Genomic DNA, 27,308 nt, shown 5'->3' with positions numbered 1-27,308 from the left:
TAATTGCCTATTGTGAGATTCTTTTTTTCAGTTCTTTGACATATGAGATTTAATCTCTATAGAAGATTTAATCTTTCTATAGACTCTACAGCTGCACCCCCACCCCAAACCCACTTAACCCAATGCTTTTCCTCATACCAAGTGTGCCTACTGATATGCTCCAACTCCACCATCCACCTAACTCAGCAGCTGCTATTAGTATCTATGTGAAAAAGTAATTAAATCATTTCTGTAATTATTCTCTCATGCTTATAAATAATTAAGGGTTGTACATTCTCCCAGAAGCCACAAAAGACCTGGAACAGTGAATGACAGAGGAAATGGAACAAGAAATATGCCTTAGGAAGAAAGTGAAATTCAGTGAGGGGTGATGATGGAGGAAGCAAGAAACAGAAGATGAGGAATGGGCCAAGAGACGGGAAAACCAAAAGAGAAGCACAAAACAGGGACAAGAGAAGAATGGGGGGAGAGAGGGTTCTAGAGACATTGGTAAAAATGAAAGAACAAAAAAGAAGAAAAATGGTGTACCAGAATAGAATTAGTAACAAAAGAGGAAGAGGAAGAACTACAGGCAGAGGGAGGCTGAAAGAGGACAGTTCTTTTTTATCACTGTTTCACAGCTAAGGAAAGTGAGGCAGTTAAGTAACCAGGCTACTACGGTCACAGACCTAATGTGGAAGTAAGCCGGGGGATCCCCAGGTGGCTCAGCAGTGTAGCGCCTGCTGTCAGCCCAGGGCATGATCCTGGAGTCCCGGGATGGAGTCCCACATCGGGCTCCCTGCATGGAGCCTGCTTATCTCTCTGCTTGTGTCTCTGCCTCTCTCTGCTTGTGTCTCTGCCTCATTGAATCTACAATGACCTCAAAATAAACACTTTAATTAAAAATATATAAAGTTATAACTGATGTCCATTATCAATAAATGAGCACTGACCCAACCATAGCCCCTTAGCCGCATGCCAACAGTGACCAAGAGCGTGAAAATTAAGGTGGCTGGAGGCACTCTCTGCCATGAGGGAAAGAGCTTGCAGGGTTCTACAGAGACAGGACACACATCTTCGCTTGGCCTCATTACACGCCAGGTTCTGAGCAACAGAACCAACTTGCCACAGACTGTAAAAGTAACATTTGTCAGCTCCAAAAGTCAAGAATAGACCACCTGGGAACTTCTAAGTATGCCAGGTCCTAAGGTAGGCCATTGAGGGACCTCGACGCTGACAGGATGAAGCATGAAGATGGCTGCGTGTACCACATAAAGTCTAAGTCATGTGCAACAGGACACAGGGGAGAGGACGAAGGGAGAGAAGGACAGAGAAACACGAACCAGAAATGAGATGATAGGAATAGGAAGCAGAGAGAGGAGGAAAAGGAGGACAGGGAGAAGGAGAAATCGAAGAACCTAAGAGAGGGAGAAACAAAGAAGGACCCAGGGTTAGAAGGTGAGTCTCAGAGGGCAGTAAAAGGCATCAAAGAATTCTTAGTGCAAAGTAAGATTTGAGCCCTTTCTATATAGTGTGCAAAATTAAAACGATCTAGGGGTGGTGCTTGGGTGGCTCAGCAGGCTAAGCATCTGCCTTCGGCTGCGGTCTTGATCCTGGGATCCTGGGACCAAGCCCCATGTTGGGCTCCCTCCTCAGTGGGGAGTCTGCTTCTCCCTATCCCTCTGCCCTCCCATCTGCTCCTGAGCATGTGCGCACATGTTCGTTCTCTCTCTCTCTCTCTCTCTCTCTCTCTCTCAAATAAATAAATTAAAATCTCTTTTAAAAAATATAAAATGATCTAGAAATCCCCAGAGTTCATTGATTAATCTGGGCTTTCTACTTCTACTTGATGCTATTCTACTTCCCAGAATGAGCTCTAGGAGGCCTTTGGCTTTAACAGTCCAATGCTTTCCAAGGCGCCAAGCAGGTTCTATGCTGCCCATTGCTCAGCCACGGATACCCTACACCCTTCTCAAGGGGCCACCCTTCAGGATTTCCGTTTGCAGGAGGTCTCCCAGCACAGCCTAGCTTCTGGGGAAATGAGGATGCCTGTGAATAGCATGATTTGTGGGAGTCAAGAAAGTACCTTAGGAACGCACCTTCTGTTTTAAACATATATATACCTTATGGTCCAACATGGTATCTGAAATTCCACTCATACAAATTTCTTCCTCTCAGTTAAAACATAAAATGTTCATGGAGGGGGTCACACAATTAGTTGCTCTTAACTGTTCAGATGCTGTCAAGGACTTGATTGTTTAGACTGTCTCCCTGTTTGAAATGAGACAGGGAGCCGTAAGGAGGAAATACTGGGGGAGCTACATGGAGTATAGACTCAGGACCAAATTCTACAGTGCTTCTTGAAAAGCCCCACCAGTGCACAATGCAAGGATCTGGGGGCAGGTGGAGGGAGTCCTTTAAGCAGCCAGGAGGCAGAAAAAGGACAATGGGCAACTAACTGAGGTAGCAGCTGTCAAGGGGAGAAGGGAGCACAGGGAAGGGGAATTTTTACATGATTAAAAATACATACATGGTTTTTCAATTCCATACCTTTTCCCAGGGCTCACTGTTGATATCAGAATGACAGAGGCAGCCATGGTTGCTAGCTGGAAGTCCCCAAAACACAGAAATGACCCCTATTCAAGCTCTACTGCCACTTTCTATCAGACAAGAAACCAGCTCCAGATATGTGCAACTCACAGAAGCATCAGAGGTTCCTACTTTAATGACTGGGGAGCCTCACAAAAGGGAGCACAAGGAATATACCAAAGAAGAGGAAGTCCCCTTCTACCAGAGCATAGAGAGAGTTAAACCTGGGTCCAAATCCCCCTCTCTGTTTAACATGAATTAGTCTCCAAGGAGAACTAAAATGACACCAGTAACTACTCAAGGTCAGTTTCTTATCATTAACCAATTACACTTCCCCTTGGGCAGAAACAGCAGTGCCCAAAGGAAGAACTTCCAGAACCCAAAGGCCACGCTGCTTTCCTTGGTAAAACTCCCCACCAATTTAGTCTCAGAGAACAGTAGTAATCAGAGGCTAGGGCATTCACAACAAAAGTATTCCTATCTCTTGGGGTGCCTGGGTGGCTCAGTTGGTTGGTAGTCCAACTCTTGGTTTTGGCTGGGGTCAGGATCTCAGGGCCATGAGACTGAGCTTGTGTCCTGCTCCATCCTCAGCACAGAGTCTGCTTGGCCCTCCTCTTCCCCTGTCCCCCCATCCCACAACACATTCAAGCTCTTGTTCTCTCTTTTGCTTTCAAATAAATAAATAAATTTTTTTTTTAAGGAAGTATTCCTATCTCTTAGCTTCTCATACAGATGAACTAGCTGTCTGTGGGAAAATGGTATGGCAGGCAGGTATTATGAGAACTGGGACTCTGGGCACCATCCTTGCTCTCTACCCTGCAGAACTCTATCTTGGGTCCTGCTGCTCAGCCTGAGAAAAGTTTCCATGGACAACCTGTGTGTGGCCAGAGCTGCTACTATTGCTGCTGTTGACAAATTCAGCTGAAGTTCCCTACTCTTCTCCTGCCTGGTTCTAGGAAATGGGCACTCACACTTCCTGTCCAAACTCCTCTGCTCTGACCTTGGGATACAAGTCTTCCTTCCAACTTTCAGTATCAACTTTGGCTTCCTGAACTATCCATCCAGAATGGGAGACCCTCTGTGATGTCTATTCAGAGGGGCTGTTAGGAAGGGCTCTGGCAGAGATCCCAGGCAAGCAGCCAGCAGGGGCCAAGGGGAAGAAAATTATTCACAGGATCACAGATGTTAGAGATGAAAAGAACTTGCAAAAACACATCTCACTCATCCATCCCACCTTGCAATGTAGGCCCTTTTCCAAGAGCATATGGCCTGTTCCCATCTGATTTCAAAGGATCTATCATTTCCAACAAATACGTACTGAGTACGCTGTGTGTGCTCTGTGTTGTCCCATCATAAGAGGAGGAGACAAACGGGCTCTCCCCCTTTGGAATGGGCTGCCATACTGAGAGATAAATCTGCCTCTCACACATGTTGCCTGAGCCCACCTAGAGATCTGTCCCTCCACCCTGACACCCAGATATCTTTCATATACCTATCAATTTTGCACATAAATAGGCCTTTGATCATTGGGGAATTCAAAAGGAAAGTACATACTGAAGGCCCAGCAAGAAGAGAGGTCCAGGAAGAAGGGGCCAATGAGGGGTCAGCTGAAGCAGACTTTGGGTACCACTTCTAAGAGCTGTTAAGGATTTTGGTCCAAGGTAACAGTACTTACAGCTTATTCTCTAAGACTATCCAGAAAGTAGGAAGATTTAGTTTGCTCTGAGACCTACAGCCATCCAGGACAGTGAAACAGAGATACTATTATTTCTTTGTCAATTTCTCATCTGCTGAGATGAGTCTTAAACTGACATCTGATTTCACTTTCTCCTGACAGCAAGCTAGAAAAAATCCACCCTTGCAATCCCAGAAACCGCAGCAAAGAGTCTGATTTGACCCCAAAGTCAAATCCTGGGGCATCCACTTGGCAGTATCCTGGGCTTCGGTGTCTAGGCCCACCCTTAAGAGTTCAGAGTTTGCAAAAAACCAGGGATCCCAAAAAAAAAAAAAAAAAAAAAAACAGGGATCCCACGCAGCTCAGTCCCAGGTCCCATCAGACTGGGACTTATCTAGTGGTGTTGCTCAGCCCTACATCCTTTTCAACTGTTCTTTCCCTTTCTACTTCTTGTCTCGTCCTATGCTCCTCTTGCCTTCAGAACTGTCCTCTTGTTCTGAATGTTTGGGTCCTAATCGAGACAGACTGGGCAAGGAAAGGTTCACCTTTGCCTAAGCTCAAGTCGACCACTGTCTGGACAGTTGGGATATTCCCTTCCCGGGTTAAGCTAGATGTCCCAAGAAGACTAAGTAAATGAAAGTGTTCAAGAGGAAGTGCAACACATGCTGATGTCCATGGGCTTTACTGTCACTCGGGCAAGGGATCTTGGTTCCACATGCCACAGCCAGTGTGTCACCACCGGCCATTTATCTTCCTTCCTACCCTCAGTTTCTTCAATCTATAAGTGGGGGGGAACAATCTTGCTGCCAAAATCCTAGGGCCCCTTAAAGGCTTAAATCTGCTAAATGTGGATAAAGCAGTATTTCATATAAGGTGCAGCAGTAACATGTAGTAGGTACACTTGGTTTAAAAAGGAGGGAACAGGAAGAAACTGACTTCTTCTGAAACCCCAGATCTAGGCCAATGAAAATCCAGGACTCCCAACATACCCCAAAGAGCATGTTAAGTGAGCCTAGACCAAGATACCTCACAACCTGCATTCCAATTGAAAGTCAGAGACAAAGGGTCCTTGAACTTGATATCTGACAGTTGATTTTCCCCATTCCCAATTCCATGGCCTCTCCTTATCATTTCCACTTTGCTCCCTCTCTCCATTCTGTTCTCCTTTGCTCTTCTCCTCTTCTCCATTAGCTTCTTCTCATCTTTCTCCAACTCCTCTCTTCCTGCTTTTTAATCATTAGTAAGCAGCCACAGAAAAGCTCAACAGGTAGATACTGATTATCACAAAACTTCATCATCTAAACAATATGCCACGTTCTACTCACCAATGGTCTGCAAACCTGGCTGTATCTCAGGGTCCCTTAAGGAAATTTATGAAAACAGCAAGTAGTGGGGAATGACTCCAAAAGAATACGTGGGTAGGGAACCAGAAAATTCATATTAAAATAATAATAATAATAATAATAAAATAAAATCCTCTTTTAATTCTCAGATCCAGTCAATGTAAGAACCACTTCTACACATTGTACACTTGGGCTAACGAAACTCTGTCAAGCTCCTTTCCTCCAACTTTCTGGATGTTTTTTAACTCCTTCGTTGGGAAGGATAGGTGGGAACCATCCCCTCAGCTTCTTAAGTCTTGTAGCTTTATTTTTTGAGAATTTACAACATTTGCTTCTATATAAGTGGTAGAACACTACAGTGGTAAGTGGATAAAGGCCAAGGGGCTGGAGGGAGCTGGAAGAACCGCACAGACAGTGGATCTGTGAAGGCAGAAGAAGTGAGAGTAGAGACGGAAGGCAGTGGACATATGGGCAGGGAGAAGGAGGAGGAGGAGGGGTAGGTGGCAGCAGCATGCAGGAACTCCAGTGGAGTCTGTTGTCCTAGCAACATGATGATGCTCAAAGGTTGAAGGCAGCCGCTCCTTACAACTTTGGACGACAGGTTGTCAAGGTAACAGAATACATCCAAGACATATGGTGGCAGGCCAGGAAGACTTGGCGGGGGTGGGGGAAGGGCGGGGGGGCGGGGGTGGTTGGTGCCAGAAGTCCTCAGGTCAAGGCAGGCTGCATTGACTGGCTTGGTCATCACACTCCCTCCCATTCTCAATGCCCACACCTCTCACCCCAACATCTTACCCCAGTTGCACCATTCCCAATTCTACCCTTCTCAGTGCCATCACCTCCATTTGGAAAAAATGAGAAATTGTATCAGACTGCAATTATGTAGACCCAAGTCCAGGAACTGGCCATAGGACATTGATACATGAGAACTCCAACAACTCAAAATAATAGGCAGCTATTTATTCAGAGGAAAGCCAATCATAGTGCTTCTGACTACCTACTGTACTTTGCTAATTTTTTGGCAGGTCTGTAAACAAACTTCAAAAAAAAATAGAAAGCTGCATAATCCATGGATATATTGAAAGAAAATCATTCCTGAATCGAGAGGAATTTGTATTTCAATGCTACTAGAAAAGACACTACCAGCCATTTATTCAAACCATGTGTGTACCTGGCAAAGTAATGGGTGCTTTAAGGGTTATTTCATCATCTCATAATAGCTCTTTGAAGTTGATGAATATTAACTCTCTTATAGCAGTGAAAAAATAAAACCAAAAACCAGATCACAGAAGTCACACAATATAGCAAAAGGTCACTGAGCTTCTGAAAGGTGGAGACATGACTTAAAATGGCTTCAAGGTATATATTCGATCCACTATACTATCTCCATCTGAAAAGATGCTAAGTCAAATTACATCATTCCCTTCTTATACCTTCTGGAATGAATTGAAAAATACTCAACTCCACTCTGAGGCTCTCAGGCCCTACATGATCTGGCCCCACAGCACCTTTCAGCCTCATTTTCTACCATTGTCCCTACTGCCCACCACTCTCCAATTCTACTGATCATCTGGACACTTATCAAAAAACAACAACAGCAAAAACATGCCCCCTTCAAGAACTTCACACCTGCTCTTCTCTCTGCCAAAATGCTGCTTAACATCTTCATGCATCTGGATCCTTCTCATCACATCTCAAGTGCTACCTCCTCTGAGACCTACTCTGAGAACCCTAAAATTACCCTGCATAAATACCCCTTCCTGCTATTTTCATAAAAACAGTTCCCTCTACCTAAAATAATATTGTTTATTTATTGTCAGTCAATGCTCCATGAGGAAGTGTCTTTCTTACGGGCTGTATCTCCAGGACCTTGGACAGTATCTACATCCAGTAGATACCTAATAAATATTTTTTAAATGAATGAATAAGCAAATGAGAAAGAATGTTGTTTGATAAAAGAAGTTTCAAAATCTCTTGGATTTGGAAACTTAATTGCACTGATTAAATTTAGCTGGTGATATTTTACCGATTAGTATGTCATGAGAATCATATGTGTTTATCCTCTGGAATTTAAAAAAATACTTATTTCTTTCTGCTTCCTCCTTTGAAAGTAGACTAATAAAGTCAAGATTATCACTGGCACCCAACTGCTTTGCATAAAAATTTTGTTCTGCTACCTCAGAATGCACTCCTAACTGGAGGCGGCCCTTTTTGCCATGTCTGAGTACCAGAAATAAAGTGGACATGAGTGTTAAAACTCTAGATGTGAGTGCCGAGTTGTTGACTGCTGGTATCTGGCTGATGTGAGGAAGAGAGGGGGGATGGGCATAACAGCCTAGAGAGAGACAGAAATGTATTTTCCAGCAACCAGAGATTGATTCTCTCATCCATTTTCATTTCAGTTTAAAATACTTTTCTCTTAATTGCAACTGACATCTGCTGCACTGAAATAATTAATTCATCCATACATTTAATAAATATGTATTGAAGGCTTGCTATGTGCCAAGCTATATGTTAGGTTCTGGGGATAAAAAAATGAAAAAGCCATAGTTCCTGCCCTTATGAAACTTGTAGTCTAGCAGGGCAGGCAGCTAATAAAAAAACAATTATGATTAATTACAGCTGTGATAAGGACGATGAAAATTACAGGATAAAAGAGAATAAAAAGACAAGAAGCAGGAGTTCAACCTGAGGGTGGAAAAAAAATCTAAAAGCATGAGGATTTTGGATTGGGCAGCCTTAGGTGTTTACATTTCCCTCTTCACTCATTCATTTACTCAATGGAGACTTAACTGAGAACCTCTCATCAATCCACATTCATTGTCCTACTGTTTGCCAGGTCTTTTCTAAACACTTCTAATAATCTTACTTAATAACCTTAAGAAATAGGATCTATTTCTATCACCATTTTAGAGGGAGAAATCTAAAGCTCAGAGAAGTTAAGTACTTTGCCAAAGAATCACACAGTAAATAGCTAACAATCAGGAAACAATCTAGGCAGTGAAATCCTAGAGATCCTTCTTGTAATTATGGTTAGGTTTCCTAAAGTTCCTAGGGCTGCCACCAAAAATTACTACACATTTGGTGGCTTAAAACAACAAAAATTTATTTCCTCACAGTTCTGAAGCCTGAAATCAAGGGTGTTCTCAGGGTCATGTTCCCTCTTAAGGCTCTAAGGAAAAACTGCCCTTCGCTTTTTCCAGTTTCTGGTGACTTCTTTGGCTTATGGCTAACTAACTCTAGCTGCCGCCCCTCTTTCAAAGCCCTCTTCTTTGTGTCTATGACTTCTCCTCTTCTTTATCTTATAAGGACATTTGTCACTGGATTTAGAGCTACCTGGTTAAATCCAAAATGAGCTCATTGTGAGGTCCTTAACTTAATGACAACAACAATGACCCTTTTTCCAAATCAGGTCACATTCACAGGTTACAGGAGTTAGGACATGGACATATCTTTTTGGGGGACCACCACTCATCCATTACACTGTGTATATAGAGCACACAGTTTACTAATTGTTAATTGTTTAATAAAAGTTAGCTATTGCAACGCATCAGACACAATAACATTCGCCAGGAATACAAAAATTAGTAAAGTATAGCCCTGGTCTACAATGAGCTCATTGTATAGCAAGTGAGACGGACAGGTAAATAAGACAGGCTATGATAGCACAAATAGCACACAAGTGGAGTGCAAAAAAAAAAAAAAAAAGTAAATCTTGCAAAGATGAGACTCAGAAGAAGGTTCACAGAAGTGCTACAACTTCTCTTAAAAAGTGAGTAGGTGTTTCTAGATGGACAAGGGAGAGGATATTCTAAGGCAAGGAGGTAGCACAAACAAAGGCACAGAGATGCAAAGCCGCCAGGACCAGTCAGGGAGCTATAAATAATTCAGTGTGGCTTAACATTACTGTTCAAGGGCTGGGAGGTGAAGAGAAAATCCTGGAGAGGTAGCCTGCGACCAGATCAAAGAGGATGTCTTATTCCAAGCTGTTGGAAACCAGTGCAGGGTTTTAAGCAAAAGTGTATAACAACCAGATTTGAGTTTCTAAAGAATCACACAGGTAAGCTACCATGTGGCTATGCAGATGAGAGAGAGAGAGAGAGAGGGAGAGATCGGAGTGCCAGCATTGAGGTCATCACAGTGCCTGGAGGGAAGAGGACCATCATGAAGCCTCCTTATTGTTTGCACAACCATCCCGAGGGGGAAGAGAGTATCCTGGCTTAATTTTCCAAATTGGGTCACCACCCTTCTTAGAACTCTCTCTTGGTTTCTATAATGCCTCTCTTTCCTTGTCTTGTTCTTATCTCCCATAATTATCCTAGCCCCTTTATAACCTCCACCCACTCTGGCTATCCCAGTCATGTATCTAAAGTGGCTCTGTCCTCATTCCACTTATTCATTCTGAGCCATCTCATCCATCCTCCTGGTTTCTACTACCCTCTGCTTGCTAATGAGGTTTGTATTTGTATTTCCAGCCCAAATCACTCCCTTTACTTCCAAGTCCAAATCCAACTGCTTACTAAACATTTCCACTTATATGACCTACCCATGTTCTAAATTCTAGTCATTCACCTTCCCACTGTCACCAAATGTATGACAAACCTAATTACTCTTGTCATCGTAATTTTTGGAATGACACTAAAAGGGTCAACAGTGTTCAATGCTGCAGAAGGTCAAGAATGACAAAAAGACCGTTGGATTTGGCGTTTTGCGGAAAGTGAGAGACAAGGAAGTGAAAACAGCAATCTAACTTCTTTTTAAGGAGCTGAAATGTCAAAAGAAAGAGGGAGGGGGAACTAAGGTCAGGAAAAGCTTTTATGTTTGTTTATTAATATGAGAGTGGTCTGAATTGTTCGAGCTTATGAGATTAGGGATATGAAGACTTCTCCTGATCTAATACCCACACCCTGCTTTTTCCTTCTTTGAGTATGGGCATGATGCCTAGAGCTAGGGCAGCATCATTGTAACCATGATAAAAATACCAGTGGACTCCCAGAGGTCAGCCCTGACATCACTACATCACTGAATCACCCCCCCCCCCCCGCAGTCCTTGGCTCCAGGTGCCTTGATCTGAGACACCAATAAGCACATATCTGTTTAAGCTGCTATGAGCAAATCACTAGCTAAAGGTCTTGGGCAAGATAGTTAACCTCTCCAATCTACAATTTCCTTATCTGTGAAACAGGACGAAACATACGCCTCATAAATGTAATGAGAGAATTAAATAAAATAACATTTTTAAGCTCACATAAGGTGACTAGCTCAGAGCTTGACAAAAGTCAATGACCAATCAATGTTAGTTCTTTTCTCATTGCAACCTCTTAACAAACGTATGATAATTTGGGTGTTCTTTGTCACTGTAAAAGAGAATTGCAGCAATAATTTTTTTGTCCTCAGAAAAATGGAATCAAACTAGCTTTTAAAATGATTCTCATGCACGCTGGACCCTTAAACCAAAGGATCAAAATATAATTTTGAATAAAATATGGATCTAATGTCTAAAACTAAGGCAAAAAGAACCACAGAAGTCTCAGAAAGGAGAATAAAAATATAGTCTTCATGTAGAAATCATAATCCAAGGGGTTTTTCAGGAGTATCAGTATGATCAATTAAAAGCTGGCTGGTGATAATAAATTAACTGTCTTCCTTTATATATAACATAGCACTACTTTCTATCTAGTACCTTTAATATGTCCCTCATCTAACAATTCACTTTTTCTTATATAGCAACACTTCCAAATCTATGCATGACCCTAGATTCAAACATTATTTTATTCTGTTAGGCTTTCCTTTTTGGTGTTCTTGACTTATCTTCATTGCTTATATCCTGTATCAGTTTATTGAAATCACTGTATGGCTCTGCTTTGAAAATCTTGATAAGCCTGATCACATCACAATCAGCAACTGCATCACTGCAGAGGCAGAACCCACTGAGCCGCTGCTTCTCCACCAGGCCTAAAATGAAGGGTATTAACATCCCAAGGCTTTCTCTTTCAGTTAACAGGAAAACATTAAGATCCCATTTTCTTCAAATGATTAGGTGTGGTCTGGTATATGAAAATACAGGAAAACATATACTGAGGACCTACTGTTTATCAAGCATTGGCTATACTGCTTCAGAAAGCTCACAACCCACTGGGAACTAGGTGGTATTGTGTCCCCATTTCGCGAATGGAAATTTTGAGGCCCAGAGAGCTTAAAAGGCACAACGAAGGTCACATAACTGGCGAATGCATAGGAGCTCAAGCCTCACAGCTCCAAAGCCTGCATTCTCTCCACGTAGTACTACTGCCTTCCTGCAGACACGCCATCATTTCCCGGAGGATGGATGAGAAACACAGGATGGCTCATGTGTTACTTTCTAGCACCAGGTACTTTAATGTCTATAGATGCCTAAAGCAATTTCTGGGGTCTGTTTCTCCAAGCATTAAAACTGCACCTGGGACACCTGGGTGGCTCAGCAATTGAACGTCTGCCTTTGGCTCAGGGCGTGATCCTGGAGTCTCAGGATCTAGTCCCACACCAGGCTCCCTGAATGGAGCCTGCTTCTCCCTCTGCCTGTGTTTCTACCTCTCTCTCTCTCTCTGTCTCTCATGAATAAATAAATAAAATCTTAAAAAAAAAAAAACAACACACCTGGACTTCAACTAGCCAGTCTCTCAAAAGCAAATCTCAGCTCCAATTTTAAAGCTGGCCAACAAGAAACCCATTCCACAGACACAGGTGGAAAGTCCTGGAATCCACACAGACATGAGGGCTGAACCACTGCAAAGTCTATAGTGTCTTAGAGAGACTACCCCCTCATCTTTCCCCAAAGTATAATTCAAGGAAGGAGAGAAGGTGGGAGAGGCAGGGACCGACCTCCAGGCAGGGAATACTATCTCAGCTTTCTGCTGACTCCTCAGTGTGTGGAAGGGAGTTTCAAAATCAGCCAAAAAAGTTTTAAAGTCAAACATACTTGGATTTGGAACCCAGTCCCACTATTTTTCTAGCTGTGTCACTTTGGCCATGGTACATGCTCTCATTTAGTTTCCACATCAACTAAAAACAAATGCTACTACTATTTATCTCACAGGATCGCAGAAGAATTAAAATGCTCATTAACATTGTGCCTGGCACAAAGTTAGTGTGCTCTATTAGCTTTTTTCCCCCCTCTTAACTTCTCCACGATGTCTTCACTCTCCACAACCAAACTGTAACACCATGGTTTGCCCTTGAAGGATTTAGTCCCCAGGAACACCATATGACAGACCACTGCAAGCCAGGTAAAAAACTAAAAGACACCAAAATTAAGGAAGAAGCACAGGGTAAAATATGAGTAGCATAGCCATCTTGGTTTCAAGATTATGCTGGATATGGAAACTCACATGAGCAACCAGAAGGCAATAGTCTATTTACAGTGACACACATTACTGCTGGCTCAACCATGCTCTCCAACACACTGCCATCAGATGTGTGTTGGGGAAGGCACAGCCAGTAGGGGGAGAGAGTAAGAAAGGTAGAGCCAATGAAGACTAGGAGCCATTTTCCTAGCCCCAGTTGGATTCAAAATGTAAGGCTCTGTACAAAAAATCAGAGTGCTATTCAAAGTACCAAACAATTGAGAAAGAAAAAAATCATAACAACAGACTCCAGAGTGAGAATATTTTCACATGGCCTTTAATCAGGAACAAGATATGGAGTATGGCACATGTTTTAGCTACTGTACTTCACTCTGATCAACCCATCTACTTCCAGACCCTGACTTTCTACTTGGCATCCCTCTTCTCTTCCATTCTTGCAGCATTCAAGATCAGATCATGTGTCCTCTTGCCTGATCCTACCGTTAACTTTCAGTTTCTGTCTTCCTTCCTACCTCCTGCCCAAACCATTTCCACTGGTCCTAATGCTGATGTCAGTATGTCTGTCATTCCCTGTCACACTGCTCTTTATTCTTTCACCTAAAGCAACTGTTTGTACAGCACTTTTCCATAGTTTTTCACACCTGTTTTATTTCGTTTTATCTTCAAAGTGTTGCAAGGTGGGTAGGGCAAAAAACAAAATCGAAATCTTATAAACTCTAAAATGAGTATCATGTAGTTATATGATTTGTTTGTTCAAATTTCCAAAGCTCATGAGAATGGAGACTAAAACCCAGGACTTATAATTCTTACTGAGGCAGAAGTTATCAATAGGAAGCATGAGCTTCAAAATAGGTACTTCGGGGATTTGAATCCCATTCCCACTGCTCACAAACTGTGGTCTCTTGGATCAGTTATTTAACCTTTCTGAGCTAAAGTCTGAAAACCCAAGAAAGATTTCAGCATATCAGCAGAGAAACCTCCTAAAAAGAAATGGGAAGTACATCTAGCTTTAGTTCATTATTTAGATTAAGATGAGCATCCTAAATCCAGGATCTCAGGGAGAAAAAAGCAATTATACCAAGGCAAAATAAAGTAGACTCTTTATACTCAGGTGGGGAACTGCCAAAAACCACCTCATGCATTTTTAAATGGTCTCTGTTACTATTCTAAACAGTCTTGTGTTATAAACACCTAGCTGTACTTTCCTTGTTAGAGCTCTTCCATAGCTGAACATGCCTTTTTTTTTGGCTATGGCATGGCTATACCACCAATGAGCTTTGGCTTCATGGTGGGGAAGGACCAAGGTTCCTACCTCACACATCAGAGCCCCCAGATTTTCACCTGAATGCTCTTCTTGGTTGGTCTCCAGTTGAGAAGTGTCTCTACAATTGGCCATGGCTCTATTCAACTCCCATTCTTTTCCTGTATCATGAAACCTTTCTTTCTTCAAATTGTCCCATATAATCATCAGCTTAACCTACAGAATGCTGTGCTGGACACTAAGTGAAGCACTTGCTATTCATTATCTCATGGAATCTTCAACAGCCCTATATAAATTATATGTTAAGGAGATCAATATTTAGAGTAAGTGGTTGGTGAGTAGTCCAGATTCCCACATCCAGAGGTGCCTCCTAATAGCTCTACTCTTCTACCTCCCACACTTTTTTCCACCATGGTATAAGGTACATTTCTTCATTGGAAGAGTAGAACACTCACTCATGTCTGTACTCATGAATTAGCATATGCCAAAAGAGTGAGCACAAGCTATTTGACCAGATGCTAAACTTGTGTCTCTCACCCCATCGGTCAAAAACCTCTATAACTGGGGCACCTGGGTGACTCAGTCAGTTAAGCATCTGCCTTCAGTTAAGCATCTGCCTTCGATTCAGGTCATAATCCCAGGGTGCTGAGATTGAGCCCCACCTTGGGCTCCCTGCTTAGCGGGGAGCCTACTTCTTCCTCTCCTTCTGTGACTCCCCCTAGTTCGTGCTCTCTCACTCTGCTGTCTCCCTCTCAAATAAATAAATAAAATATTTTTAAAAATCTTTTTAACCATGTTTTCTTGCATTACGACCTCCTTCAATCTGGGACTTTATTCCTGTAATACAACCTTCCGCAAGAACACTTGGTTAGCGGGCTTCATTTGAAGCAAACTAGCAACATTAACAAAACTGAAGTAAAATGAAATGCCAATTACCTATCTCCTAGAAGGAGGAAACAAAATGGAAGGCTTATTTATCACCCTTTGGAGGGTGTCAATTCCTCAAAGACTAGGCCTTAAACGTGGCAAATCTGTATTTCTTAGATTTTCTACATCAGTTCCGTTTTCAAGTGTTGTGTCCTATGGCCGCATAGTTGATTCATAGTTGTCAAACTCTGTGTCCTCATTCTGTGTTTGTAAAATATGTTCATGGTACTTAAAAATAAACTTCTATTTAAAAAAAATAAAACTGGCCTTAGAGTTTGAGATGTTTTATTTTTGAAACTTGCCCCAAAAGCTTGTTTCTCCAAGATCTGGGGGACTCTTTATTTGCCTTCATGAAAATCCCTTAAGCCTGTGAATGTTCCTTTGCACAACTCCCAGGAATCTTGGTGCGGCTGCTCACTCAGCCCCAGTGGTCCCTGCCATTCTCTTCTGCAGCTTCCAGCTCTATCAGGTGTCTGACCCTCAGGAATGAGCCTTCTGCACTCCAGGTTCTGTGGTGTCAGGACCTCTTTTTTTCTACCTTTTCCTCTTTCTACCTAATCTTTTGGAAATAGTTTCAGGTCAAAAGTCAGTTAGATATTTTTTTAGGCTATTTTAGGAAATTGCCTAAAAACCATTGCTTGCCTCCTTCTCTCTCTCTCTCTCTCTTATGGAGAGAGAAAAAGAGAAGATGGAATATTTGGGTGTGGTTGCCATGGTGGGGAGGTGTTAGGGGAGAGAGGCCAGAGAAGGGTCTCATTACCATCACCTCACTGCTTTCAACCCTCCCTTTTACCCCTAGAGGTAGGAAACAGCAGGCCCACTCTGGACTCAGGCTACACCTAAGCGCTATGCCATTTCAGCTCTTCATTGTTTCTCTCCTCTAGCCCCAGGATTTCCATTATGAATCAAGTGATGGATTACTTTCATTCAGGTAACAATCTAACACAGTGCTATGTAATGGAGGAGAAAGTAAAGAATCAGAAGGTATGTGAGACCTTGACTAGCCTTGCCATTTTCTTGAGAGGCAAGACAGCATGTGGCCTTTGGAGCCAATGACCAATGTTGAAGTCCTGGCTGCCACTTACTAGCTACACATCATTTTGGCTATGGTTTTTTAGTCTCTCTGAGCCTCAGTTTCCCCATCTGTCAAATGGAAATTAAAAAAAATATCACTCAGCTCACTGAGTTGTTAAGAGTATGAAATAAAACAACACATGCAAGGTGCTATGTGCTGGAGCACATGGTAAATGCTAGCGTGCCGGGAACAAATCAATGAACAAAAGAGCCCAGTCTCTCAACATGGTCTGCATTCTACCCCATACTATATGATTATTATGCATTTATAAGAAACACAAGAGAGAAACAAATAACCAGTGCAGCCAATAATCTTTTCTACTGGGGCAGGAGGGTGGGCATGCTGAAATGACAGAAATTGCACAGTAGTTTGCATAACCAAAAAAAATATTTTCACCTGTCGTGTTCTCAAGATAGTATGCACTTATTTATGATTCAAAAATTTGGCTCATCCATCTTGGCCTTCTTACAGTGCAATATCATGCCCTCAAAATACCACTGCTAAAATATAACACCATCAGCTAAGGACAATGATGTTAAAAAATATATATCTGAAGCAAAAGCACACTGGGTTTCTCACAGTTGGTTTATATTTTCCATTCTGCTTCAGTTTATCCCACCTCTCTCAGCATGGGCTTCTAGTGCAAAAATTTGTTTTCTAACTTCTTTACCTGTGCCCATGTGAATGGAACAAGATGTTTCTCATATGCAACTGAGGTCCCTCCATTTAGGACTTCAATTTAACCTTTCCTAGACTGAATAAAGGAAACTCCAAAACAGAAGCTAGTCAGCTACACCTGCTGCCGACAGATGGCGGTAATGATCACACACGGTTATTTCAGCCTGCTAAATCCTGCGCTGTAGTGGTTCTCAACTGGCCAAAGAGCACATAGGAGGTGTCAGTGCTAGCTTTTGAGGTGTTTACAAACATCATTAACCCCGGAGCATGTCCTTTAAGTACAAAACTAAAGACAGTTTTGACGGTGATGATAAAAAGTGTAAGATGACAATGCAGAGATGGAGACCATTTTAAAAACCCAAAGTGATGAAAGCAATAAATCCTGCACCTGTGGTGAACTGAGTCATTCTAAGATATAACAGCAAAGGGAAATACATATGTGAGAAGTGCTGTACCTAAGCAATGAGCAATAATCAATAAAATAAGGAAAAATATCTGAATAAGTAAAAACTGTAAAAACAAAACATAACCACAAACAAAACACCTTCTACAATTAGAGAATAAGCATCACTGTCAGATGATAATTAGCTTGTCGTAGATCAGTTTCTAACGTTAATGTAGAAGAGTCTACAATTTATTTGAGGCCATACACCTGTGGTGCTCAACCTTAACCACATACTAGAACCATATGGGAAGCTTTCAAGAAGCCAGACGTCCAGGCTATACCACAGGCCAACAATCAGAATCTCTGGGGGTGGGACCCAGGCATCAGTAGTGTTGAAAGCTGCTCAGGGGATTCAATGTTCAACCAAGGTTAAGAACCACTGCCTTCAAATCTAAGTATGGAGAAAATGCAGCTGCTACTGGTTCTGTAGATTAAAATCAATTCCAATGTGTAGATCTAGGTGTGATGCGCATAGACACCTTAGCAAAAAGTGCTTCCCTGTGACATTCATATCTTCAAGGAGACAAATAATCTGCCTCAAGGGATTTTTCTTTTTATAGTCTTGAAGCTGTCATGGGGGCGGGGGGAGTAGAATATGTGTTTCCAAAAAAGAATAGAGCATGCCTTATTTTAAAGGTTTGAAGAAGCTATTCACACACATATTTGAAGAAAATGTATCACAGAACTATAAGCTTCAACATCTTAGACACTTCAGTAAATCCATTTACAAACAAATGGACACATAAACCTGTTCAAACCTACAGAAGCTCTGAATACCTATACCTTTTCCTCACTTTCATCTCCAAAGGCAGAGACTGATTCCTAATCTATCTACTCATTTAGTACATTCTGGTTACTTTCCATCTTTCGTAATCAAGTTTTGCATTAAAATACATGGATCATTTAGTTCTCTATACAAACCCCCCAGGTTCTCCTCCCTGGAGCCCTCCTTTACCTTATCTGCCATTATCATAGAGGAGCCTCCGTGGATGCCCAGGATGGGGGTGAGAGTCTGGGCTGAAATGAAGTCAAGGATCTGGGCAATGGCCTCCTGATCTGTGTCGTCAGCAAACACCACGCCCTGGATCTTCCGGTCAGACATGAGATCACAGATGCGGGTGATGATGCTCTTTGGGTCAGTCTCATTCATGGCTACCAGCTCCACACGGGGAACCACAGAGAGATGGTGGAAATCATCTTTCTCGTGGGCATCCTTGATGGCCACCTCGTCTGAAGTGCCCACGAGGATGACAGCAATGCCAATGCTGGGGGGGCTCTTCTGAGAACGAGCTCTGCTGCCTGACACAGCCAGGACAGCCAACACCAACCAGAACTTGGGAGAACAGCACTCTGCTCTGGGCTTCATCTTCAACTCGTTGACTCCCTGAAAACACAAAGAGAGAGTGGTTAAATTACAACTCTACTACATGATTTGTCTTTGAAGGGGCTGGATACTGCAAGTCAAGAGCCTTATCTCCTTTCACTGATCATCAAACCTAACTTCTGTCTTCTAGCCTTGATCTCTGTGTTTGCTCAGCAGAATGGGAGAAAGAAAGAAAAAAAAAAGTCTTTCAAAAGCATCAGGATTCCTTAAGACAATAAGAGCTATTACTATAGCCATCAGCAGCAAACAAACAGAGGCAACAGAGAGAAAGAGGATGTAAGTGCTCTAGGCAGTCATGCCAAGGGCACAAATGCAGGAGTCTCCAAGAGGAAGTCTTGCTGTTGCTGTGTGATCCCTGGCACTTCTGCCACAACCCATCCTTGAATTGCTCTTGGGGCAAGAGAATGGCAGAGACCAGGCAAATGAGCAGCAAAATGGACTCAGCAGAGGCTAGCAACAAAACATGGTCTGGATAAGCTGGCTACAAGGAGCTGCAGAAGCATAAGCCCCTTTACTTTACATTCACCCCAAAGAGGACAAAAGCCTTAAAATTCTTCAGCAACTCACTTAGTAATTGACTTATACTACTTAAAAAAAAATACGTGGACAGTACTTAAAAAAAACCCAACAATTAATCTTGACAATAACCAAGCAGGGGAAAAAATAAGAAAGATATGATTCCCATTTTATAGATGTTAATGCCAAGGCTCAAAGAAGCTAAGAAGTCCAATACCATGAACAAATTAAGTGAAACAGTCATGAATCCAGATCTTCTGGCTTTTTTTTTTTAAAGATTCTGTTTATTTATTCATGAGAGAGAGAGAGAGAGGCAGAGACACAGGCAGAGGCAGAAGCAGGCTCCATGCAGGGAGCCCGATACGGGACTCATCCCGGGACTCCAGGATCACGCACTAGGCTGAAGGTAGGCCTAAACCACTAAGCCACCCAGGGATCCCAGATCATCTGGCTTTCAGGCCAATTTGCATTCCATTGCATTACACGCCACACTGCCTCTCATATTATTACAAAGAATGGTTTTTGTTGTCGTTGTTTTAAGTAGGCTCCACACCCAGTATGAAACCCCATGTAGGGCTCGAACTCAAGACTATGAGATCAAGACCCGAGCCAAGAACAGACTGAGCCACTCAGGCACTCCTCAAGGACTGGTTTTATTGTGATCTGTCATACATCAAAGCATGGTTATTTTTGACAAATACTATTGAGATCTGTAGTAATTTTAGAGCCACATTAGAAAAATTTTCCATGGCATCCTAAAGCAGTGACTTTCTTGAGATGACAGATTCCATGTCTATACATAATTCACCACCTTCTACCTACAACACACTCCTGCCTTTTGCTTCCCCATTTGCCCCTAAATCTTATATCATGCATCAGACTGGGGACACAGGTCCCTATAGAGCTTGGTCATTTCTCTTTATATTTCTTGTCATTCTCCAAGGGCTCTTCTTATTTAAATAGAACTGATCCCGCTTATGTTGTTTTAACTTTAATGTAAATAATCATTTATGGCACATCTGATACTCTGTGTGTGTGCTGTGTTAGACATTTCCTTATATGCGATCTCTTCCATCCTCATAGAAATGCTACAAATGGTCATCTTTATCCCCATTTCTCAAATGGAGAAACTGAAGCTCAAAACAGTAATGCAATTTTCCCAAGGTCAGTGGTATTATAATGCCAGCGTCTCAATACATGAACATAGTGTTTTTATTCTCCAAGGAAATATTCTACAAACTGCATCCAAAATCAGAAGCAGGGATTCTCATTCTTCTACAAAGATCAAAGATGAAAGAGCTGCTTAATATCTCCTTCTTGCTTGAAAACAAAAGGTAAGATATTAGAGGTCTAAAAACTTTGGAGAGTTTGAGAGTCCAACTAACAAAAAGAAAACACTGAGGATATTGAAAAGATAAGGAAGCATCCACAGTCTGAGCAGACTGCAAAGGGCATTAAGGATTTGAGAGTAAGATGCTGGGGACATTTTGTGGCTGAAGAAGCACAAAATCCAATTCCGTGCTTGGCAGAAAACATTTTGGAATTCTCGGTGTTATAGTCATCCTTCCACACTGCCAAGAAGGAGACCTGTATTGATCATCTTGTCTGTCACTTATGAATAAGATGAGTAGCTCAGTGGTTCACACCTGAGCATGCTTCACTCCCGACAGTTTTCTGGTTTCCATGTCTTTTTGGAAACAGGGCATGGCTATGTGAGCCCTAGAAGCCCGGGCTGATGAACTGTATCCAACCTAGCAAGAGACCCAGGGCCTGCATTCCTCCTACTACAGCTTAAAGCAAAGCAGTGCTGTATGGAGGTGAGCAGCACTGAATATTCAGAGGAAGACAGATAGGTTTTGCACCTCAAAGAGCTGTTAACAAAGTAATAATAATAATAATAATAATAATAATAATAATAATCTGTTCGATTTCTAACACTGGTTCTCAAGGAGAACCAAAAGATTTCGAACTTGGCAAAGCCAGCAGCTAACCTCATTCCAATGAGATTCTGATCCTACAGTTACAAGTCACTAAATCAGATTCCTTCACATTGAAAAGTGGTCCACTCTGCCATGAGAGTTTATTAACGTTAATGCACTCTACACTCACTCTCCCACTTTGATGTTTTATTTGCTCTTTTGAAAATATCTCTTGTGTTCCTCTATTTCTTCTCACACAATATATTATACTTTGTTATGCAACGGCTAGTTGTGACACCCAAAGAATAGAATCTGGTTTTACCAAGCTTTCTCTTTTATACTCAGGACAGACCAGAACACTTTACAAAGCAATACATTAAGGGAGATACCAGAAACCCAGGGACTGTGAGACAAACAGAGAAGCTCCTTTGAATACAAACTCAATTTCACACATTAGAAGGGGGTCAGTTGAGAGAAAGCATGCTGTCCAAGGTAAGCAAATTGCTTTTGCTCCCTTTTGCAGACAGACCCTAACAGGGTCTGTTAGGCTCAGTAAGCATTTATGGAGCCCCTACTACCTGGCAAACATTGTTCTTGGTGTGGGGGATGCAAGAGTCACAGGCTCTGTCTAAGAGAAAATACACAGAGAGGAGACCTCTTCTCATTTCTATTCGTGTGCTTGGAGTCTAGCAAGACTTCACAGGGAAGGATTCAATAAATGATAACCACTGAGTTTCACTGTTATAAAATTGTCAATATTTGACTATTTTTACCTATAATAGTAATTTATTTTACATATTAAATATTAATAGTAACATTTTACCCGTAACCTAGCATATGCTACACACTATTATTGCCAGGTAATTTTCATGTATTATTAAATCACATATAAACATTATGCATCATAAGTTTTCCCTATATTACAAATAAGGAAACTGATCTTCTGAGAGGTTAAGTATATGACAAAGCTCGCATAGCTAATAAGGGGTGGCTTTAAAGCTTGCATACCTCCAAACTTTCTTTCCTCTTGATATTTCTTTTCTGCTGCCTATTCAATAATTAGAATATAGGAATTAATGAACAAGATCACCAAACAAAACCAAACTGCATTCTAATACCAGGTCCACATTAACTAAGCACCTAAAGATGGGTGAGTCGTCTAATCATCGTCACCATTTCCTTGGCAGGGAAATCAGGATATATGCCTAACCTAAATACCTGAAAGAGTTCTTCTAAGGATCAAATGACAGTATGTATATGGAAGTGCTTTGAGGAATATAAAGTACTCTATAGATGCAAAGGATGTTACCTTTAAGCTTCTATAGAAGTTGTTCCAGGAGACTAGCTATTTGTGAAAGCAAAAAGTCAGCATGTGGGAGGTGAGGAAAGAGAAAGGCAGACCAAGGCTGAGAAGAATATTAAGAGGAACTTCACAGGAGGGCAAGAGATATTAGCTCCCTGACCAATATAACTCCCTGAACAAGATGCTACATAATGGCCTCAGGGTAGCAGCAAGCTCGGCTTGCTTACTTGGCTGCACTTGGCTTACCAGTCAAGTGCAGCAGAATTCAAGAGTCATTCAGGCCAAGGTCAGTAATGGCAATCAAGGGAGCTCAGCATCCCCAGATCGTGCTACAAATTCAGGCACAAGCAGAACCAACAGCAAAGGGGCAGGATTGGAGACTTGACTGCCCACTTCTTGACCTTCTGCCTCCTTGAAGCATAAGCTGAGTGGTTTCCCTGATATCTGGCAAGCAGAAGACCACAGCAGCCTAGGTTCATGCCTCCAGCTGCTTACAGGGTAACTACAGCAGGAACCAGTCCCCACTCTGCCCACAGTGACTCCAAGGGAAGACACATCCAAGTGAGAATCTGGTCTAATCTTGTCCTCAGAGAAAACTGAGTCCTGAGGCAACACCAATAAGAATGATAAAATGTGATTTAATAGATGATTAACTCAAATTTTCCAAGCACCATCCTATAATGCAGTCAGGACACTGTTTGGAGTGAACCTCCCAAGAAGACTGGTTAGTATATGACAGGTAGAGAGAGACATGAAGATGAAAAGTGCCAGAATTATGCATCAAGTCCAGTTTCCCAAACTACCAAGAAAAACAGAAAGTCAGGATACATAGGCTTTAAAATTCATAACAAAAAAAAAATAATAAAAATAAAATAAAATTCATAATATTAGGGAGTGTGGGGAAACTAGGAGTCTCGTTGAGTGTAAGTCAAGTGAAGTATAAATAAATGAGTATAACCTTCTTGGAGGTGAGAATATCTATCAAAATTTTAATATCAAGATAAAACAAAGTCCAAATGTGAAAACATTACAAGTCACAAAGAGAGATGTCACACACTGATACCAAGAAGTTACAATGATCAAAAACATATGTGAATCTTAACATTTAGGCTTAACATGTATGAAGTATTAACTAAAACACTTGGAGAGAAAGAGATAAATCCAACAGATAATATAAACAATGACCTAAATGATTAAAAAAAAAAAAAAAAAAAGCCTGAGGGGCACCTGGGTAGCTCAGTCAGTTAAATATCTGACTCTTGATTTTGGCTCAGGTCATGATCTCAGGTCATGAGATCAAACCCAGTGTCAGGTTCAGCGCTGGGCATGGAGTCTGCTTAAGATTCTCTCTCCTTGTGCCTCTCCCACCTTTCCCTCTCCCTCTCTCTCTCTTTCTTTAAAAAAAAAAAAAAAAAGCTGAATAATAAGCTTGTACTAGTTCAGAGAACCAGATATACAAGTACAATAAAAAATATGCTTCTTTTTAAGTATATGGAAAATATTGAATTTATAAAATGCCTCAATAAATTCCAAAAAATCAGTATGAAACAATTGCCATTTTTCTATAATGTGACTAAATCACAAATAAACTTTTAAAGGTAGCTAAAAAAAAATCGCATATCCAAAAAAAAATTAAAAACATACTACTAAGTAACTCTAAAGTGAAGGAAGAATTTACAAGAAACTAAAAAATTCTTTGAACAGAATTAACAATGGAAACATTAAATACCAAAATTTCTAGAGCAAAACTAAAACAGTTTACAGAGAAGCCTATACCTTCAAGTACATTTACAAGAAAACAGAAAACGAAAAATAATTAACAGTTACCTGAGTCAACCGCAGGGAGAAATTAAATAATAAATGTAAATGCATAAATTAATGAAACACAAGGTAAATAAAAGAAAAAAACAAAACCAAAAGCTGATTCTTTTTAAAAGACTACCAAAAAGGGATGCCTGGGTAGCTCAGTGTTTGAGCATCTGCCTTTGGCTCAGGGTGTGATCCCAGAGTCCCGGTATAGAGTCCTGCATTGGGCTCCCTGAAGGGAGCTTGCCTCTCCCTCTGCCTATGTCTCTGTCTCTCTCTGTGTCTCTCATGAATAAATAAATAAAAAGTCTTTAAAAAATAAAAAAATAAAAGATTATCAGAGTACTGATAAGACTGATTACGGAGAATACAGAGAAAATGTAAATTAACTTGACAATGTAAAAGGGAAAATAACAACATAGGTGATGGAAATTTTAAAATAATATAGGTATATTATGAAAATTGTTTTTAAACTTAACATATAAATATCTAATATAAAAAGCAAAACAAGGTTCAAGAAAAGGTAGAAATTTTGAATATAATAATAACTAGCAAAGAAAATAAAATGGTTATTGAAGTCTCCTAGTTCTAAGTCACCAAAACCAGTCTACCACCTGGGTGCCCCACCTTCACCAAAATAAGAGTAAAATAGGCACACATGCTTTTATAGATGAGGCCTATCAAACTTTTTATGATTTTATTTGTTTGTTTATTTGTTTGTTTATTTATGTATTTATTTATTTATTTAAGAGAGAGAGTGAGAGTGAACAAGCAGGCAGAGGAGCACAGGGAGAGGGAGAGAGACAATCCTAAGCAGACTGCACTGAGTGTGGAGCCTTACATAGGGCTTGACCTCAGGACCCTGAGATCATGATCTGAGCCAAAATAAAAAATCAGCGGCTTAGTTGACTGAGCCCCCAGGCACCCTGAGGCCTACCAAACTTTTAAGAAAGAAGTAGTGAGTCTTGTTCATGAAAGTTGAACAAAATAGAAAAACGAGGGAAGTTTAGTTCTAAATTCAGATAAAGTACAAGAAAAGATTATCCTATGATAGTCCCTTTCACTTATGAACATAAAGGCAACATAAAAATCCTAACAAAATATTAGCTAAACAAAAAAACAGTATATTAAAAAAATAATAATCACAATCAAGTATGGTTTACACCAGGAATATAAGGATGGCTTAACTCTAGAATGTAAATCAAAATAATTTACCACCTTAATGGACATTAAATGGGAGACATTTATAGGAATAGCTCAAAAAATTATGATGGAAACACACTTGATTAAGGAAAACATCCATTTATGATGTAAATGTTAGTGTATATTTTTTAAAAATTCTTTGATAATAGGAAATGAAGATCACTCTTTACCTGGTACAAGAATATACTAAAGACTCTTGGTCATATTCCTTTTACAATTGAGAAAATGGCAATGTTAGTGCCATCAGTGCCATTGGAGATTTTGGTAACAAAAGAAGTCGAGAAAACAAATCTGAGTCTTTTTTTTAAGATTTATTTATTTCAGGGAGAAAAAAAGAGAGGGCAAGAGTGGGGGGAGGGACAGGAGGAGAGGGATAGAGAGAATCTCAAGCCTTCTCACTGTGTGAAGAGTTTGACCCAAGGCTCAATCTCAGGACCTTGAGATCGTGACCCCAGCCAAAACCACCTGAGCCACATAGGCACCCTGAAAAAAAAAGTTTTTAAGAATGGAAAGGAAAGAGAAACTAGTATTATATGAAGATATGATGATTATCTACATAGAAATTCCAGTAGAATTTAAAAACTATTATTTTTAATACGAGTAGGGTGTGATTGCTAGATAAACAATATTCTTAGAAGACACCAATAGCTCTCTTTTAACCAACTAGAAAATACAATAGTCACTATTTAGGAAATAACAAAGAATACACCAAAGACCTCTGAAGAGAAAACCTGAAACTCTATTAAGGGGTATGAAAAAAGGCTTGAACAATGTAATCATATACCTTATTCATGAATGTGATAACAATATCATAGAGTTGTATTTGCTCCTGAATTAATCTATAACTTTAAGTCAATCCCATCAAAATAACAGTAGGGGAGGGGGGATCCCCTGGATGGCTCAGCAGTTTAGCGCCTGCCTTCGGCCCAGGGCGTGGTCCTGGAGTCACAGGATCGAGTCTCGCATCAGGCTCCTTGCATGGAGCCTGCTTCTCCCTCTGCCTGTGTCTCTGCCTCTCTCTTTCTGTCTCTCATGAATAAATAAATAAAATCTTTTAAAAAAATAACAGTAGGATTTTTAAAGGAATTTTATTAACATATTCTAAAATGTATATGGAAGATAAAGGTATGGAAAGAACTAATTAATTAAATAAGATGTCCTTATCTGAGCCAATAATAAAAGTATGCCATGAACTAAGAAGTATGATTAACTCAACTCTGCAGAACAGATCCAAAATAAAATTTTTAATTAACATAAATTTAAGTTCCAAGTCAATTTTGAGCTTTAAGTTATAGTTTCTAAATTCAAATTTAGAGAAGCAAAGAAAATGTTGAACCAGAAAGGTACTTTTGACTCAGAATGCTTAGCTTATTAGGCAATAAATGTGTTCACCAACCATCTGATGCAGAAAGTGTGAGTATCGCAGATGTCAAACATGTACTATCTAATGCCATTCTGAAATACAAAACTAATATCTATTTCTAGCAAGTGAATTATAATGCCATCTATAATATTCACGGCATTTGGAAACCCAATTTCAATCCTCCAAATGTATTTAGGGTCTGCTAAATATCATCTAAACATCATCTAACTCTGAAGAAATAACATATAAAAGGCATGAATCTTTGATTTCAATTGACTTAGAACCTAAAATTTCTCTCTGCACTGTTGTTCCCATCAGTATCACACTATTACCATCAATCATTACTCTCTTAGAGCCCCTAGGCTCTATTTCCCCTGCTCTTTCTTCAGAAGGGAACCCGGTAAGAAATCCTGGTAATTTGGGAGGTGGAGGCAGGTGCTGAGACTATGTATGTGCTCATGAAACCAGTAATGAAAGAACAGTCTACCTGGACATTCTA

The 27,308-nt window shown here is 40.8% G+C and overlaps 1 protein-coding gene across 9 annotated transcripts in view; it reads right to left on the bottom strand.

Moving 5' to 3' along the window:
- The window catches only part of GRIN2B (glutamate ionotropic receptor NMDA type subunit 2B), a 502,860-nt gene that overhangs the window by 280,284 nt on the left and 195,268 nt on the right, over nucleotides 1-27,308 (bottom strand). For all 9 annotated transcript variants that reach the window (XM_072798946.1, XM_072798943.1, XM_072798951.1 and 6 more), the window contains one exon: nucleotides 18,271-18,699. In XM_072798946.1, the coding sequence (XP_072655047.1) occupies nucleotides 18,271-18,699 (429 nt within the window). The remainder of the gene's footprint in view (nucleotides 1-18,270; nucleotides 18,700-27,308) is intronic.

Source organism: Canis lupus, chromosome 25, assembly GCF_048164855.1.
Source record: "Canis lupus baileyi chromosome 25, mCanLup2.hap1, whole genome shotgun sequence".
NCBI lineage: Eukaryota > Metazoa > Chordata > Mammalia > Carnivora > Canidae > Canis > Canis lupus.
Note: the sequence above shows the minus strand (reverse complement) of the source record. Positions and strands in the feature narration are given on the sequence as shown.